Source organism: Hyla sarda, chromosome 6 (genome assembly GCF_029499605.1).
Source record: "Hyla sarda isolate aHylSar1 chromosome 6, aHylSar1.hap1, whole genome shotgun sequence".
NCBI lineage: Eukaryota > Metazoa > Chordata > Amphibia > Anura > Hylidae > Hyla > Hyla sarda.
In genome coordinates, this window is record NC_079194.1 from 244,798,681 (window position 1) to 244,816,076 (window position 17,396).

Consider the following 17,396-nt stretch of genomic DNA (forward strand, 5'->3'; position numbering starts at 1 on the left):
TCTTTTAACATCATTTGTCAGCCATGTAGGATTTAGTTTTAGTCGTTTATATTTGTTCCGCTTTGGTATATATTTAGCTGTATAGTTATTTAGAGTTGATTTAAAGATGTCCCATTTACCTTCTGTATCAGTATTAGAGAACACCTCCCCCCAGTCTATGTCCTGTAGTGCAGCCCTCAGCCCAGGGAAGTTTGCCTTTTTAAAGTTATATGTTTTTGCCTTCCCCGCCTGTTTTTGTTTTCAACATTTTAAGTCAAAAGTAACTATATTGTGGTCGCTATTACCAAGGTTTTCCCGCACAGTTACATTACCAACCAGCTCTGCGTTGTTGGAAATGATCAGATCCAACAAGGCATCACTTCTTGTTGGGTCCTCCACAAACTGGCCCATAAAATTATCCTGCAATAAATTTAGGAATTGTCGCCCCTTTGTAGTTTTAGCCAACCCCGGACCCCAATCTATATCTGGATAGTTAAAATCTCCCATTATTACCACTGTACCTGCCCGGGCGGCCCTCTCTATTTGTTTATGAAGCCGAACTTCTATCTCTTCAGTGATATTAGGGGTCTGTAGATTACACCAAGTATTATTTTTTCAGTATTTCCCTCCTTTTGTAATTCTACCCACAATGATTCCACATCCTCAGAATCATCACACATTATGGCATCGTTCACACTGACTTTCATACCACTTCTTACATACAGACAGACTCCACCACCTTTTCTGTTCATTCTATCCTTGCGAAACAATGTAAACCCCTGCAGATTGACAGCCCAGTCATGCGAGGAGTCCAGCCATGTCTCAGTGACCCCAACTATATCAATATGTTCCTCCAGTATCAAGGCCTCAAGCTCCCCAATTTTATTTGCTAGGCTTCTGGCATTTGTGAACATACACTTTACATTTCCATCCTTTATGTTATTGGGGTTAATGGGATTCAAGGGTGTAAGTTTTACTTTCCTATGAAGCCTATTCCTATTAACTATTCTAACTCCTCCCTCCGCTCCACCCCCAGGTACATTTATAATTCCCACCTCTCTATCTACACTATCTTCCCCCTCTTTGCTGTAGGTTCCCTCCCCCCAAGTCCCTAGTTTAAACACTCCTCCACCCTTCTAGCCATCTTCTCCCCAAGCAAAGCTGCACCTTCCCCATTGAGGTGCAGCCCGTCCCTACGGTAGAGCTGGTAACCGACAGCGAAGTCAGCCCAGTTCTCCAAGAACCCAAACCCTTCCTTCCTACAGCAGCTTCTGAGCCACTTGTTTACCTCCCTGATCTCCCGCTGCCTCTCTGGTGCGGCTCATGGTACTGGTAGTATTTCAGAAAATACTACCTTGGAGGTCCTTGCCTTAAGCTTGTGGCCTAAGTCCCTGAAATCATTTTTAAGGACACTCCACCTACCTCTTACTTTGTCATTGGTGCCAATATGTACCATGATTGCTGGGTCCTCTCCAGCCCCGCCCAGCAACCTGTCAACCCGATCCGCGATGTGCCGAACTCGTGCGCCTGGCAGACTTGTTGGGGTGTGCCAGTTCAGGACTAGCCTCCCTGACACTTTTTCCCCTACCCCTCTTTCTAACTGTAACCCAGCTAACTGCCTGACTGTCCTGCAACTCGGTCCCACTGTCCTCCCCCACCTTTATTCCCGAGAGTGCCTGCTCAGTGAGCAGGAGACTCCTCTCCATGTTGTTAATGCTTCTCATTGTTGCCAGTCGCCCCTCTAGATGAAGGATCTGGGCTTCCAAACGGACAACTAGCACACATCTCGCACAACAATATGCACCCTCAAACTGTTGTTCAAGGATTGCATACATTGAACAGGATGTACATTGGACTGAATTTTCCAACATGGAGGCCATCTAATTATGGGGATTTCACAAATGTATAGGCAAAAACAGACAGTCAAAATTACACTTAAATTTTTTTGTAGACCTTGTGGGTTCAGAAATTAACACTCACAGCGATCTCAACCTCCTGCTTTCAAACTCCTGTTTTTGAAACTCCTCTTTCACGCCCCCTCTTACACAGCAATACTCAGAAGAGCAAGCTCTCAATAAGAGTCCCAAGCTAAGATTTATACACCTGTGCCCAATCTACTCCTCCTCCCCCTAGAGGTGGAACAGAGAAAAAAATTATCAAAAAGGGTGTTTAAACTCTAACAGTTATCCCACTATGTGCAAGAGAGAAAGACTTACCCAAAATATGAATATGGACTATAGGCAGTCGCACCCACTCCACAGATTCACTCCACACAACAGATAATCACAGTTTTTGAAACTCCTCTTTCACGCCCCCTCTTACACAGCAACACTCAGAAGAGCAAGCTTAGGGGTAAGGGTTACCTAGGGGTAAGGGTTAGGATTAGAGGTTAGGGGTTTGAATTAGAGGTAAGGGTTAGGGTTTAGGATTAGGGAGTGAGAGGGAGCCAGCTGTAAAGCAGAAAAGTGTGTCTCTGTGCAGAGTGCCACATTCCGCTAAAGGGACACAGTGTTCTTTATTACACCAGAGATATACGAGTACAGCGCTTTGACACTCCCATATAGATGAATGAGAATAAAAGAGACGGAGTACTGTGCAGAAGATCAGACACTTATCCCCTAACTTTTCATAAAGCGGGCTACTCCTTTAAAAAAAAATGATCAGACAGCACTATGTAAAAAGAAATTCACATAGACAACTATGGAATGATTTGTTATACTGTACAGCCCCTGCAGAGATTGTTCAGTTATAATTACACTATGTAAATGTCAGAGTTATTACAAAGAATAGCTCAAAGTATGACATTTTATCTTCAAAATAAGACAATTACTGCTAAATATATGTTACTATTATTTGGTCATTAGCTGAAATATCATTAATACATTATGTACTTACATATTATCATTTGAAAAAGTTGTCTCGGCATTTAAAAAAATTATATTTGGCTTGGGGCAGCTCAAAAAAGTTAAATAAAATAGAATGAGCAGGACGAGCATGGGACCCATGCTCGTCCTGCTCATTCTATTTTATTTAACTTTTTTGAGCTGCCCCAAGCCAAATATAATTTTTTTAAATGCCGAGACAACTTTTTCAAATGATAATATGTAAGTACATAATGTATTAATGATATTTCAGCTAATGACGTCACAGCAGGCAGGAGCTGTGGAGAACCGAAGCAGAGGTCCCTCCACCCAAATGTAAACTTTTTTTGTGCCCAGATAACGGCTTGCCTAATACCACCCTACTGCCATTCCAATGGTGCCTAGGTTCCCCACTGATCTCCATTTCCTTACTCCATATTAACAAACAAAAAATGCACATTCAGCTAATAACTGGCTACAGTGGTGACCTGGAAAGACCAGATCAGAACTAGCAGGAAACCAAGGCACCATCAGAATGGCGCCTGGTGGATTCGGCAGGGGAGCCACCCTTTTTATTTTTCCAACCTAACTCAACATTTTTTAGAATTTTAGATCTAAAGTGTTTAGAAATCACCCAAGATGGCTGATTGCTGGGGTCCCATCGCTGGGGACCCCCGCGATATCGCCTATGGCACCCCAGATATCCGGTGCACGGAGCAAACTTTGCTCCATGCCGGATGACTGGTAATGCAGGGCGGAGGCTCGTGACGTCACGGTCACTCCCTGCTCGTGACATCACGGCCATGCCCCCTCAATGAACGGCCGTCATGCCCCCTCCCATAGACTTGCATTGGGGGCGTGTCATTGACATCACGACCGGGGCATGGGCGTGACGTCATGAGCCTTTGGCACTGCATCGGCCGCTCTAAACGAATGACGGGTGCAGCAGGGAGATTGCGGGGGTCCCCAGCAGCGGGACCCCCGGATCAGACATCTTATCCCCTATCCTTTGAATAGGGGATAAGATGTCTAGGGGCGGAGTACCCCTTTAAGACCTATTTTTCTTATGGGGACAACCCCTCACCCTTCCCCTGGTAGTTGTATAGTTTGTTCTTTCCTTTTCTTGCTATCCCCGCAGTGCTGCAGTTTGTGCTCAATACAACCTTCAGGAGAGAAGAGTTATGTGGTACATGGACAGCCAATAGATTTTCATGTGCACTATATAATGCTTCATACCCTGAGATGGCTCTGTAGGAGTTATAGACTCTTGACACCAGGTTCCCCCATAGAATACAGCTGATCATTCTCTCCGTCTGGAGAAAAAAAGGTTTAGTCTCAAGGGGCGACACACCTTCTTCACCATAAGAATTGTGAATTTATGGAACAGTCTACCTCAGGAACTGGTCACAGCAGGAACAGTTGAGGGCTTCAACACAGGGTTTGATACATTCCTAGAACAATATAAAAATATAGCATTCTGCCGGGGGCTGCACCAAGATCGCGGGGGTCCCCAGCAGCGGGACCTAGGGGATAAAATGTATAAAGCCGGAATACCCCTTAAATGTTTATGCTGAAAAATAAAGTCCCCTCTCCTTCATTCACCCATACCCCTTCCCTTCACCTTCTTGGTTGAAATTGATGGACATATGTCTTATTGTAACTGTACTAACTATGTAACTACCTGAGTACTGTATTGCATTAGAAGTATTTTGTCAACCATTAGAAATACCTAGGACATCAAGAATCAGGGTCGGGTCCATTTGGTTGCAAACTGTAAATTTCCAAAAAATTACCTACAATTTAGTGAGTGCCTTCATTCTCAATTCATAGAAACTTTTGAAAGCCCTATCAGAACTACATTTCCCATCATACCTTTAGTGCCTGCCCTGTTCGGCTTGTCACTTATCTGTATCTGCAGTGTCGACAGCAGGAAGGAATTTGTGAATGTGCTTAATGTCTTTAACATGTAGCAGTTTAGCCGGCGAGCGGAACCTACACAGCAGTACCAGGGTGCCCAGAGTGGGGCACTGAACACACAAGCATGAGATACAAGTCGTGGGTACGGGTGGCCAGATGCCAGCTTCTCGTCAGCTGCCTCTTTCTTATGGTAATGAGATCATTTCTTGTTATTTCATCATTTGTCACTTTTTAAGGAAGGAACTTGTTCTTAATGTTCTTACAGTATGTGCACGCCTCATTGTTATAGTATGTGGTGCAGACCCCCACATCCATCAGAAGCTAGTATAAGGCATTTTCAACCTAAATTACTTGCACCCTTTTGTGGCAGCTATGGCAGCTGTGCCAGTTATTATACATGTGTTCGAATGTTAGTTTCTAAGTTTTATATGTGAAAGAAAAATAACAATAGATAGGCTCTCTAAGTTCTATAGCTTGGTAACCAACATGTGAAGGTGAGAGGTAAGGAATGTGTATTCACGAATAGGGAGTGTGCTGGGTTAGTGAAATAATACTGTTATTCAGTATGACATGGAGATTAGAGGCGTCGCTATTAGAATCACTGTCTCAGAGTGGCACAATGACAGAGCCTGGAGGTGGCATCAGTATGAGGAGACCATATAATGGCTAAATGACACAGTGTGGAGGTGGTGGCAGTGGCAGCATGAGGAGACCATATAGTGGCTGAATGACACAGCGTGGAGGTGTTGGCAGCATGAGGAGACCACATAGTGGCTGAATGACACAGCGTGGAGTTGGCTGAAGCATGAGGAGACCATATAGTGTATGAATGACACAGCATGGAGGTAGCGGCAGAATGAGGAGACCATATAGTGGCTGGATGACCCAGCCTGGAGGTGGCAACAGCCTGGTGAGACCATAGGACCTCACAATTGAAAAGATTAAAGATATTTTTTTTACATATTAAATTGAAGATTTCAAATACATGAACCTAAAAAGTTTTATTTAATGTGCCAGCAGCATGAGGAGACCACACGGCGGTACAGTGACAAAGCCTAGAGGTGGCAGAAGCATGAGGAGACCATATAGTGGCTTAATGACACAGCCTGGAGGTGGCGGCAGCATCAGGAGACCATATAGTGGCTGAATGACACAGCCTGGAGTTGGCAGCAACAAGAGGAGACCATATAGTGGCTGAATGACACAGCCTGGAGTTGGCAGCAGCAAGAGGAGACCATATAGTGGCTGAATGACACAGCCTGGAGTTGGCGGAAGCATAAAGAGACCATATAGTGGCTGAATGACACAGTCTGGAGGTGGCGGAAGCATCAGGAGACCATATAGTGGCACTGAGTTTTGTCTGCACTTCACTGATGTTCTCCTCAGGATCCTCAACAGTGTCTGCCTCAGGAGCCTGAACGTTCGCAACACTACCTCCCTCGCCACTCTCCTCATCACTACTTGCCCGCCTAGCGGAGAAAGCGGCGGATGACTCCTCCACTTCTTGGCTTGGCAGTAGCTGCTGACTGTCCTCTATTAGATCATCCTCAGTGAATAGTGGAGCTGAACCCACAGCATAAGATACTTCTCTAGGAGAGGGAACAGCATAGGACAGAGGCAATGGGAGGTCAGGGACTGCTTGTAAATTCTGTATGTTCATACACTTCTCTTCACTCCTGAGACCTGTATGGGACCAGCATCAGGAAGTCATCTGTGGAGGCACTTAAAAGAAAGGAGAGTCGAGTATGATGCAGAACCTGGGAAATTTGCCTGCTCTTCCAGAAGACATCTATGCCGACAAAATAAACCGTTTATAAGACTTTCTCAAATATTATAAACCCTCTGATGCAAGCGATAAAATCCCAATTATTATTAGGATTATTTAAAGGGGTACTCTGGTGGAAATTATTATTATTATTTTTTTTTAAATCAACTGATGCCAGAAAGTTAAACGTATTTGTAAATTACTTCTATTTAAAAATCTTAATCCTTTCAGTACTTATCAGCTGATGCATGCTCCACAGGAATTTCTTTTCTTTTTGAATTTCTTTTCTGTGTGACCAAAGTGCTCTCTGCTGACACCTCTGTCCATGTCGGGAGGTGTCCATAGCTGGAGCAAATCCACATAGCAAACCTATCCTGCTCTGGACAGTTCCTGACATGGATAGAGGTGGCAGCAGAGAGCATTGTGGTTAGACAGAAAACAAATGCAACTCCTCTAGAGCATACAGCAGCTGATAAGTACTGAAAGAATTAACATTTTTAAATAGAAGTAATTTGCAAATCTGTTTAACTTTCTGGAACCAGTTGATTAAAAAAATAAAAAATAAATCCCACCGGAGTACCCCTTTAATGGATGGAGAAATTGTTGACAGCAAAGTGTGCAGCTTATTGGCAAACTGCATGTCTGTGAGCCAACCTTTGTGTCTATTGCCATTTTCTGTAATCTTTGTGTTTAGTATTACAGTGCTGTGTATTTCTATTAAAATGTATTCCCCTTGTTGTTTTAGGTCCTGGCAGTAGGTTGCTGCCATTTGACTGTAATAACGTCATTGGGCTCTCACTTTACCGTCTTCACAGAGGCATCTCCTGCTGACAATACATTTGGAGATCAACATTATATCAGTAAGTACCAGTGGGCACCTATCTGAGTTGGGTTTTTGTATTGTTAGATATTGTTTACAATATATCTTAATATATTTTTACAGTGGTCAGGGCTCTATTTTTTTATATTGATCTAGTACAGGGAATATACTATAGACAGTCATTTTATTTGCTGCTCAAAAAATTACATAATGCTAAAATCAACGTTTTATGTTATAAATATCGGTATTCTGGTATGTTTTTTCACATTTTTCATTTATACAGTAGAATTTTAAAAACTTTCAGAAATTTTGCATCTTTCATTCTTGCCACTAGACCTAATATAAAAAGCTGATACTTTCTATTCGGTAGAAAAAATGATTTAGGCATTTCATCATGATCAGAAGTACAGAGAAAGGCAGCACCAGTGTATAGATAACCCATGATCAGGCCATTCACAATAGCTGTTGCTCAGATCTCAGCCTCCGGGTCACAGAACATGCCTAGAAATCTCTCCCATAGAAGTCATGGGCTTGGTCCTTAAAGGGGTACTCTGGTGAAAACCTTTTTTCTTTAAAATCAACTGGTGGCAGAAAGTTAAACATATTTGTAAATTACTTCTATTAAAAAAATCTTAATCCTTCCTGTACTTATTAGCTGCTGAATACTGCAGATTAAATTCTTTTCTTTTTGGAATGCTCTCTGATGACATCACGATCACAGTTCTCTCTGCTGACGTTATTATAATAATAATAATACTTTATTTATTGTTGTCCTTAGTGGGATTTGAACCCAAGTCCCCAGCCCTGCAAGGCAGCAGTGCTAACCACTGAGCCACCATGCTGCCCTTAGTATGCATCTACTATGCATGGCTGCTAAAATGGACAGAGATGTCAGCAGAGAGCACTGTGCTTGTGATGTCATCAGTGTTCCAAAAAGAAAGGAATTTCCTCTGTAGCATTCAGCAGCTAATAAGTACTGGAACGATTAAGATTTTTTAATAGAAGTAATCTACAAATATGTAGATTACGGTGGTCCCACTGCTGGTTCGTTTAAAGTGTCGGGTTCAGCGCCGGAGGCTCATGACATCACACCTTTGCCCCGCTTTTGCCATCATGGCCATGCCCCCTGGACGCAAGTCTATGGGAGGGGGCGTGAAGGTGGCCCCTCCCATAGACTTGCATTGAGGGGGCAAGGCCGTGATGTCCCGAGCGGGGTATGATCATGACGTCACGAGCCTCCGCCCCACATGGCCAGTCATCCAGCACAGAGCGAATTTCGCTCCGTGCATTGGATGTCTGGGGTGCCGCAGCTGAGATTGTGGGGGTCCCCAGCGGTGGGACCCCCTCAATCAGACATCTTATCCCCTATCCTTTGGATATGGGATAAGATGTCTAGGGGCGGAGTACCCCTTTAGGCATCTCTGTGTTCTGAATGGGGAGAAGGGGAAAAAGATGCTGCTACAGTCCGGCAGCGAATTATCTCCCCTCCCGATCGGTCTTTCCCTAAACATCAGCCATTAGGGGAGATTAGGGAGGCCCCCATACGCATTGGGTGATCCGTCAGTCCCACAGAAATAGCAGGATCGGTCATCATATGTCTGACCACTTTAGTGTACCCATGATGGGGTTCAGCAATAAAAATCCAGCTCCGAGCAGTAGATACTAGCATTAGTAGAGGTCAGGCAAAGGGTTGTAGTGCCTGGGATGATAAGAGATGGCCGTTATAGATGTAACTCAATCAGGAAGTGTATGATGGACAGATCGGTACATTATCTACCAGTGCCCACCATGCCACAATGATATGTTATCTATGCTATGTATATAGAGGATGGTGTGCTGGGAAGACTTACTGCTTACATAAAATATATAGTATATATAATTCCCTTTTCTCTCCCTAGTGGTACTGTATGGCAGCTTTGTCTGTGGGCTACTCATTCTCACACTTCTACTCAGCACTATTGCTGTTTTACGGGAATCTCAGAACCTAATGGCAACCGTAAGTATAAAGTAAAAAAATTATTATTGCTATAAACACACATGAAAAGGTCCTATTACTACTTACTGATACATATGTAAACGTCTCTACAAGTTCTCAGAACTGGAAATATAAAAGATAAAGTAATGATCATAGGGGCAGAGACAATACTGTCAGCCCCCCAGATTGCTGGTAACAGGGAACAATAGATTGCCTTTAACTGCACAGTAAATAGATAAATACATGAAACGTTTGGGTTGTGTCCATAGATATACATGTATGCTCTTAGTAAACTGCTTCTATGAGGATCCTGAAAGTATTACACTGCATTGCCCTCTACTGGATGACATACATTATCACACCACGTTTTTGCAATACAGTTCCCGTATACATTTTCAATTTGAAAACCATATGGAACAATATTGAAAACCGTATGCCAAACGATACATCCAGTTGCATCCGTTTTGCATCTTGTACGGTTTTGTCAATTTTTTTCCCCTACCCAAAACCGTAGTCTACCACGGTTTTTGGTCCGGGTGAAAAACCGGATTGAAACCGTATACGTTTTCTTTTAACATGGGAACTGTAGAGAACCATATGTGTGTACAGTTCCATCCGGTTTGCACCATACGGATTTTGACTTTGCACAGTTTTTTTTGGGAATTTTAATCAAACAAGTGAAACTTTATTCATAATGGAGTGAAAAGTTAAAAATATATGCATTTTTTTTTTTTTTAAACAGATGGAACCAGACATAATTTTTCAAACGGTGTACGGGTTAAAATTTGTACACACGCTTTGATATAGTTTAGTCCGGTTTTGAGGAATCCGTTTTTCATCAAAAACCTGATACGGGAACTGTATTGCAAAAACTTGGTGTGAATGCAGCCTAACTCCAGATGTATCTGAATTATGTTCAGAGCTACTTTTTGATTCTCACATATTGGAAATTACATATCTATATATTGTGGCAGTGTGGAAAGGAAAGGATGTATTTCCCTAGATAACCCTGGCCTAATTAATGAGTTAGCAGAGATGGGAAGTCTGTTTCTGTTTAAAAGTTTTGTCTGTGCTCTCCCAAGAAGACAGCAAGGTGGCTGTGGGGGGGGGGGGGGGGGTGCAGGGGTCCTGGTGAAGAACACGCAGCCTGAGCTGTGAGTGGCCCCAACGGTGAAGTGTGAATGAGACACACAGCAAGAGGTTGCAAACGCTGTGTGTGTACAGTGAGTAGAAGGTTGCAGGAGGCATAAGTTTAGCTGGCCGGGTAAAGCCCACCAGTGAATAGTCAGGGCACGCTGGATTGTTTAGTTAGTGACTGGATAGTCTAGGGTTTTGTTTGTTCCTGTCTTATGTTTTTATTTATCCTGCAACCTATCTAATAAAGCTGGAGTAGGGCCGGACTTCCATAAAGTACTGTTGTTTGCCTGCTGATTGAAATGGAAACGTGTCCTGTGGCGGTGTCAAGGACGATCCCAGAGTTATCCCCAGGGAGAAATCCTTACAAAAAAGATATATATATATATATATATATATATATATATATTTTTTTTTTTTTTTTTTTTTTTACCAAATCAATAATTAGCATTTCAAAAACATTACAAATGATAAAATTATTCAGCATCAGACTGGCTTCAGGTGTGGCGGTAAGGGTCCATTCAGACAAATCCGTTTTGCTGCAGAAAAAGTCGTCAGGGAAGACCGAACTGAACTGACTGAACTGTATATTTATGTATATTTAAGTATATTTATGCACAAATCTGCAGCAAGACCTGCATCTATAGGTTGTTTACAGATTTGATTGTGAACTTTGATTTCCCTATTGAAGTACTTCAGAAAAATCTACAACAAAATCACAAATATTCAGAGATTGACACACAAAGCATGTAATAATCTGCCCCACAGTGTAATTTTAATGCAGATTAAACAGATGTGGATCCGAAATACAGTAGTAGAGATGAGCGAACTTTTAAAAAATTTGATTGGGCCGATTCCCAAATTTTCAGGAAAAGTTTGTTTCGATCCAAATTTTTTCGCGGCAAATCTATATTAAAAAAGGCTATTTCTAGTCTACATACAGCCTCTATAGGGGTATAGAACACTTTGCTGTGTTCTAAAACGCATATGGAGTGTGCTGGGTTAGTGAAATAATACTGTTATTCAGAATAACATGCAGATTATCGGCATCACTTTTAGAATCACTGCCGCACAGCAGCACAATGACAGAGCCTGGGGGTGGCATCAGTGTCAGGAGACCATATAGTGACATAGCGTGGAGGTGTTGGCAGCATGAGGAGACCATTTAGTGGCTGAATGACACAGCTTGGATGAGGCTGAAGCATGAGGACACCATATAGTGTCCGAATGACACAGCATGGAGGTGTTGGCAGCATGAGGACACCATATAGTGGCTGAATGGCACAGTGTGGAGGTGTTGGCAGCATGAGGACACCATATAGTGGCTGAATTACACAGCTTGGATGAAGGTGAAGCATGAGGACACCATATAGTGGCAGAATGACACAGCATGGAAGTGTTGTCAGCATGAGGAGACCATATAGTGGCTTAATGACACAGCATGGACATGTTGGCAGCATGAGGACACCATATAGTGGCTGAATGACACAGCATGGACATGTTGTCAGCATGAGGACACCATATAGTGGCTGAATGACACAGCTTGGATGAGGCTGAAGCATGGGGACACCATATAGTGTCCGAATGACACAGCATGGAGGTGTTGGCAGCATGAGGACACCATATAGTGGTTGAATGGCACAGTGTGGAGGTGTTGGCAGCATGAGGACACCATATAGTGGCTGAATGACACAGCTTGGATGAAGCTGAAGCATGAGGACACCATATAGTAGCTCAATGACACAGCATGGAGGTGTTGTCAGCATGAGGAGACCATATGGTGGCTTAATGACACAGCATGGGCATGTTGGCAGCATGAGAACACCATATAGTGTCTGAATGACACAGCTTGGATGAGGCTGAAGCATGAGGACACCATATAGTGGCTGAATGACGCAGCATGGAGGTGTTGGCAGCATGAGGAGACCATATAGTGGATGAATGGCACAGCCCGGAGTTGCCAACAGCATGAGTAGGCACTAGGCCTTCACAATCCCTAAGATTAAAAGATGAATTAAGAAATTTAAACCGAACATTTTGGATAGCGGGTGCTACCTATGAGAAAATTTGAAATTACCAGACCCAGGCCCCACAGCGGCATCAGTAAACCATATATTGCCTGAATGACACAGCCTGGAGTTGGCTGATGCACGAGTTCACACCAGGGCTTCACAATCCCCCCCAAAAAACACCACAATTTTACAAATTTTTTTAAAAGATTTTGGATAGCGGGTGCTACCCATGAGAAAATTTGAAATGAACAGACCCAGGCCCAGCAGCACCATCATTTTTTTTATTTGAAATTTAAAACAACCTTTGCGTGTCCCTGACCCCAGCGTGTGGGTACGAAGGACCAAATCCAACAAGCCTCCACAGGGCTCATGTGGCTGTGAGATTTAGGCGAAACGTCTCCATTGCCCTGACCGGCCATTGTTTCCAAGACTTCTCGCCAAGGCAAACCATGTGAAGAACAGCGTGACACCGCCATGACCTGCACACATGGAAGGGCCACTGAGACTTGTCTGGGCAGTGGAGGCTTAAGACACAGAGGAGGATGTGGAGGCGGAGTAGCACACTGTCGCAGGACCAACGGGCTGACGGGCCGACGAGTTTAGCAGGAAGCAGCATTGAGTACACACCAGGGCTTCAGAATCCCAAAGAAAAACAAATAATTTTAAGAATATTTAGGACAGTGGGTGCTACCTATATGTTGCATGAATGACACAACCTGGAGTTGGCTGATGCATGAGTACACACTAGGGCGTCACAATCCCTCAAAAAAAACACAACAATTGTAGAAATTTATCAAGAAGACGTATGGATAGCGGGTGCTACCTATGAGAAAATTTGAAATTCCCAGATCCAGGCCCAGCAGCGCCATCAGTAAACCATATATTGCATGAATGACACAGGCTGGAGTTGGCTGATGCATGAGTACGCACCAAAGCTTCACAATCCCTAATAAAAGACAAACATTTTTGACAAAAAATTTTGACGAAAATTTAGGACAGCGAGTGCTCTCTATATATTACCAGAATGACGCAGCCTGGAGTTGGCTGCAGCATGAGGAGACCATTGAAATGTGTGGTTTTTTTTATTTGAAATTTAAATCAAAATTTGTGTCCCGGACCCAGCCGTGTGGGTACAAAGGACCTAATCTCACAAGCACCCAGAGGGCTCATGTGGCCGTAAGATGTAGGCGCAATGTCTCCATAGCCCTGACCGGCCATTTTTGGTTTTTGTACCTATGTTTAAGAACAAGCGCATATCCAAGAGCCCAGAAGACTCTATAATGCAGGACGGTGGACTACCAAAAAACATTCTTCTATAAAATAATTTTTTATGAAATAAAGAAGCAGAGTTCACCCCTCTGTGTATTTTTATTTTTTTTGGAATATTTTACTTAAAAAATCACACGCAACAATCGTTCAATGGTGTAATGGTTATTATTGTGGAAAATTCAAGTTTATTACTGTGATAATTATCTGAAAATTTGAAAAAAACACTACCCAAGAGTGTTTAATAACCCCATACATTGCACCATAAATGTTGAAATTTTTATTAAGCATGTATGTATGTATTTCAAAAATCCTAAAATTAACCCCTTAAGGACAATGGACGTACTCCTACGCCCCCGTTTCCGAGTCCTTAAGGACCGAGGACGTAGGAGTACGTCCTGTCCATTCCCGGCCCCCCGCCGCTAGCCGGAGGGGAGCCGGTGCCCGATGCCTGCTGAAATCGTTCAGCAGGCATCGCAGCATATCGCCCAGGGGGGTCATTATGCCCCCCCATGTTGGCGATGGCCGCAGATCGCTGGACAATTCAGTCCAGCGATCTGCAGCGATTCCGGGTCAATCGGGTCTCCAGTGACCTGGTGACCCGGAATTACTGGCTGATCGGGGCTGTCAGAGACGGCCCCGAACAGCCAGAGCCTGCAGGGGTGAGGTGGCACTGGTGCCACCTCACGATCGCCCTGATTCGTCGGCCGGATTCCCGGCCGACCAATCAGGGCGCCTGCTGCGGGTGTCACTCCCGCACCCGCTCCGCCCCTCTTCCGGAGGACGTGAGCGGGTGCGGGAAGACGACTCCGGGTGCTGGGGACCCCGATCCCCGGCGTTAATGTTGGGATCGGGGCCCCAGGAGCGACGGCGGCGGCGGCGGGACTGACCTGCAGCGTCGATCAAGCAGCAGCAGGAGGTGAGTGACAGCCTCCTGCTGTTGCTTAGCAACAGCTCCCAGCATGCAAAAAGGGCATGCTGGGAGCTGTAGTTATGCAACAGGAGGAGGCAGACCACCACAACTCCCAGCATTCCCTTATGGGCATGCTGGGACTTATGGTTTCGCAACAGCTGGAGGCACATTCTTTCTATGGAAAAGTGTACCTTCAGCTGTTGTGTAACTACAACTCCCAGCTTGCACAAACAGCTAAAGTGCATGCTGGGAGTTGTAGTGGTGCATCTGTTGGTTGCATAACTACAACTCCCAGCATGCCCGTTGGCTGTCGGTGACTGCTGAGAGTTGTAGTTTTGCAACAGCTGAAGGCACACTGAGTTAAGTAGCAAACCAGTGTGTCTCCAGCTGTTGCATAACTACAATCCCCAGCATCCCCAGCCAAAGTAGTATGCCTCCCGCTGTTGCATAACTACAACACCCAGCATGCCCTTCCGCTGTCCGTACATGCTGGGGGTTGTAGCTTTTGCAACAGCTGAAGGCACACTGGTTGCAAAACACTGAGTTTGTTGCCAAACTCTGTGTTTCACAACCAGTGTGCCTCCAGCTGTTGCAAAACTACAACTCCCAGCATGCACTGATAGACTGTACATGCTGGGAGTTGTAGTTTTGCAACAGCTGGATGTTCCCCCCCCCCCCCCCCCCCCAATGTGAATGTACAGGGTACACTCACATGGGCGGAGGATTACAGTAAGTATCCGGCTGCAAGTTTGAGCTGCGGCAAATTTTCTGCTGCAGCTCAAACTGCCAGCGAGAAACTACTGTGAACCCCCCGCCCATGCGACTGTACCCTAAAAACACTACACTAACACACAATAAAATAAAAAGTAAAAAACACTACATATACACATACCCCTACACTGCCCCCCTCCCCAATAAAAATGAAAAACGTCTGGTACGCCACTGTTTCCAAAACGGAGCCTCCAGCTGTTGCAAAACTACAACTCCCAGCATGCACTTATAGACCCTACATGCTGGGAGTTGTAGTTTTGCAACAGCTGGATGTTTCTCCCCCCTCCAATGTGAACGTACAGGGTACACTCACATGGGTGGAGGATCACAGTAAGTATCCGGCTGCAAGTTTGAGCTGCGGCAAATTTTCTGCCGCAGCTCAAACTGCCAGCGAGAAACTACTGTGAACCCCCCGCCCGTGCGACTGTACCCTAAAAACACTACACTACACTAACACAAAATAAAATAAAAAGTAAAAAACACTACATATACACATACCCCTACACAGCCCCCCTCCCCAATAAAAATGAAAAATGTCTGGTACACCACTGTTTCCAAAACGGAGCCTCCAGCTGTTGCAAAACAACTACTCCCAGTATTACCAGACAGCCACTGACTGTCCAGGCATGCTGGGACTTTTACAACAGCTGGAGGCACCCTGTTTGGGAATCACTGGCATAGAATACCCCTATGTCCACCCCTATGCAAGTTCCTAATTTAGGCCTCAAATGCGCATGGCGCTCTCACTTTGGAGCCCTGTCGTATTTCAAGGCAACAGTTTAGGGCCACATATGGGGTATCGCCGTACTTGGGAGAAATTGTGTTACAAATTTTGGGGGGTATTTTCTGCTATTACCCTTTTTAAAAATGTTAAATTTTTGGGAAACCAAGCATTTTAGGTAAAATTTTTTTTTTTTTTTTTTTTACATATGCAAAAGTTGTGAATCACCTGTGGGGTATTAAGGTTCACATTACCCCTTGTTATGTTCCCCGAGGGGTCTAGTTTCCAAAATGGTATGCCATGTGGTGTTTTTTTGCGGTTCTGGCACCATAGGGGCTTCCTAAATGCGGCATGCCCCCAGAGCAAAATTTGCTTTCAAAAAGCCAAATGTGACTCCTTCTCTTCTGAGACCTGTAGTGCGCCAGCAGAGCACTTTTCACCCCCATATGGGGTGTTTTCTGAATCGGGAGAAATTGGGCTTCAAATTTTGGGGGGTATTTTCTGCTATTATCCTTTTTAAAAATGTAAAAATTTTGGGAAACCAAGCATTTTAGGTAAAAAAAAAAATTTTTTTTTACATATGCAAAAGTCGTGAAACACCTGTAGGGTATTAAGGTTCACTTTAACCCTTTTTACGTTCCCCGAGGGGTCTAGTTTCCAAAATGGTATGCCATGTGTTTTTTTTTTTGCGGTTCTGGCACCATAGGGGCTTCCTAAATGCGGCATGCCCCCAGAGCAAAATTTGCTTTCAAAAAGCCAAATGTGACTCCTTCTCTTCTGAGACCTGTAGTGCGCCAGCAGAGCACTTTTCAGCCCCATATGGGGTGTTTTCTGAATCGGGAGAAATTGGGCTTCAAATTTTGGGGGGTATTTTCTGCTATTATCCTTTTTAAAAATGTAAAATTTTTGGGAAACCAAGCATTTTAGGTAAAACATTATTTTTTTTTTTTACATATGCAAAAGTCGTGAATCACCTGTAGGGTATTAAGGTTCACTTTACCCCTTGTTACGTTCCCCGATGGGTCTAGTTTCCAAAATGGTATGCCATGTGGGTTTTTTTTTGCTGTGCTGGCACCATAGGGGCTTCCTAAAGGTGACATGCCCCCCAAAAACCATTTGCGCTCCTTCCCTTCTGAGCCCTCTACTGCACCCGCTGAACAATTAACATAGACATATGAGGTATGTGCTTACTCGAGAGAAATTGGGTTTCAAATACAAGTAAAAATTTTCTCCTTTCTACCAATTGCAAAAATTCAAAAATT

General features: G+C 44.1%; 2 protein-coding genes across 4 annotated transcripts in view; one reads left to right on the forward strand and one right to left on the reverse strand.

Annotated features, from left to right (window-relative positions):
• The window catches only part of TH (tyrosine hydroxylase), a 230,676-nt gene that overhangs the window by 186,274 nt on the left and 27,006 nt on the right, over positions 1 to 17,396 (reverse strand). The gene's annotated exons all lie outside the window — the stretch shown is intronic.
• TSPAN32 (tetraspanin 32) overlaps positions 1 to 17,396 on the forward strand; it is a 142,497-nt gene that overhangs the window by 77,913 nt on the left and 47,188 nt on the right. Inside the window, exons 1-3 of one of the 3 annotated variants that reach the window (XM_056526873.1) lie at positions 4,741 to 4,947; positions 7,268 to 7,382; positions 9,241 to 9,338. In XM_056526873.1, the coding sequence (XP_056382848.1) occupies positions 4,882 to 4,947; positions 7,268 to 7,382; positions 9,241 to 9,338 (279 nt within the window). In that variant the 5' untranslated portion in view covers positions 4,741 to 4,881. Of the gene's footprint in view, positions 1 to 4,740; positions 4,948 to 7,267; positions 7,383 to 9,240; positions 9,339 to 17,396 lie in introns of those variants that run through there. The other 2 variants (XM_056526871.1, XM_056526872.1) reach the window with 2 other exon arrangements.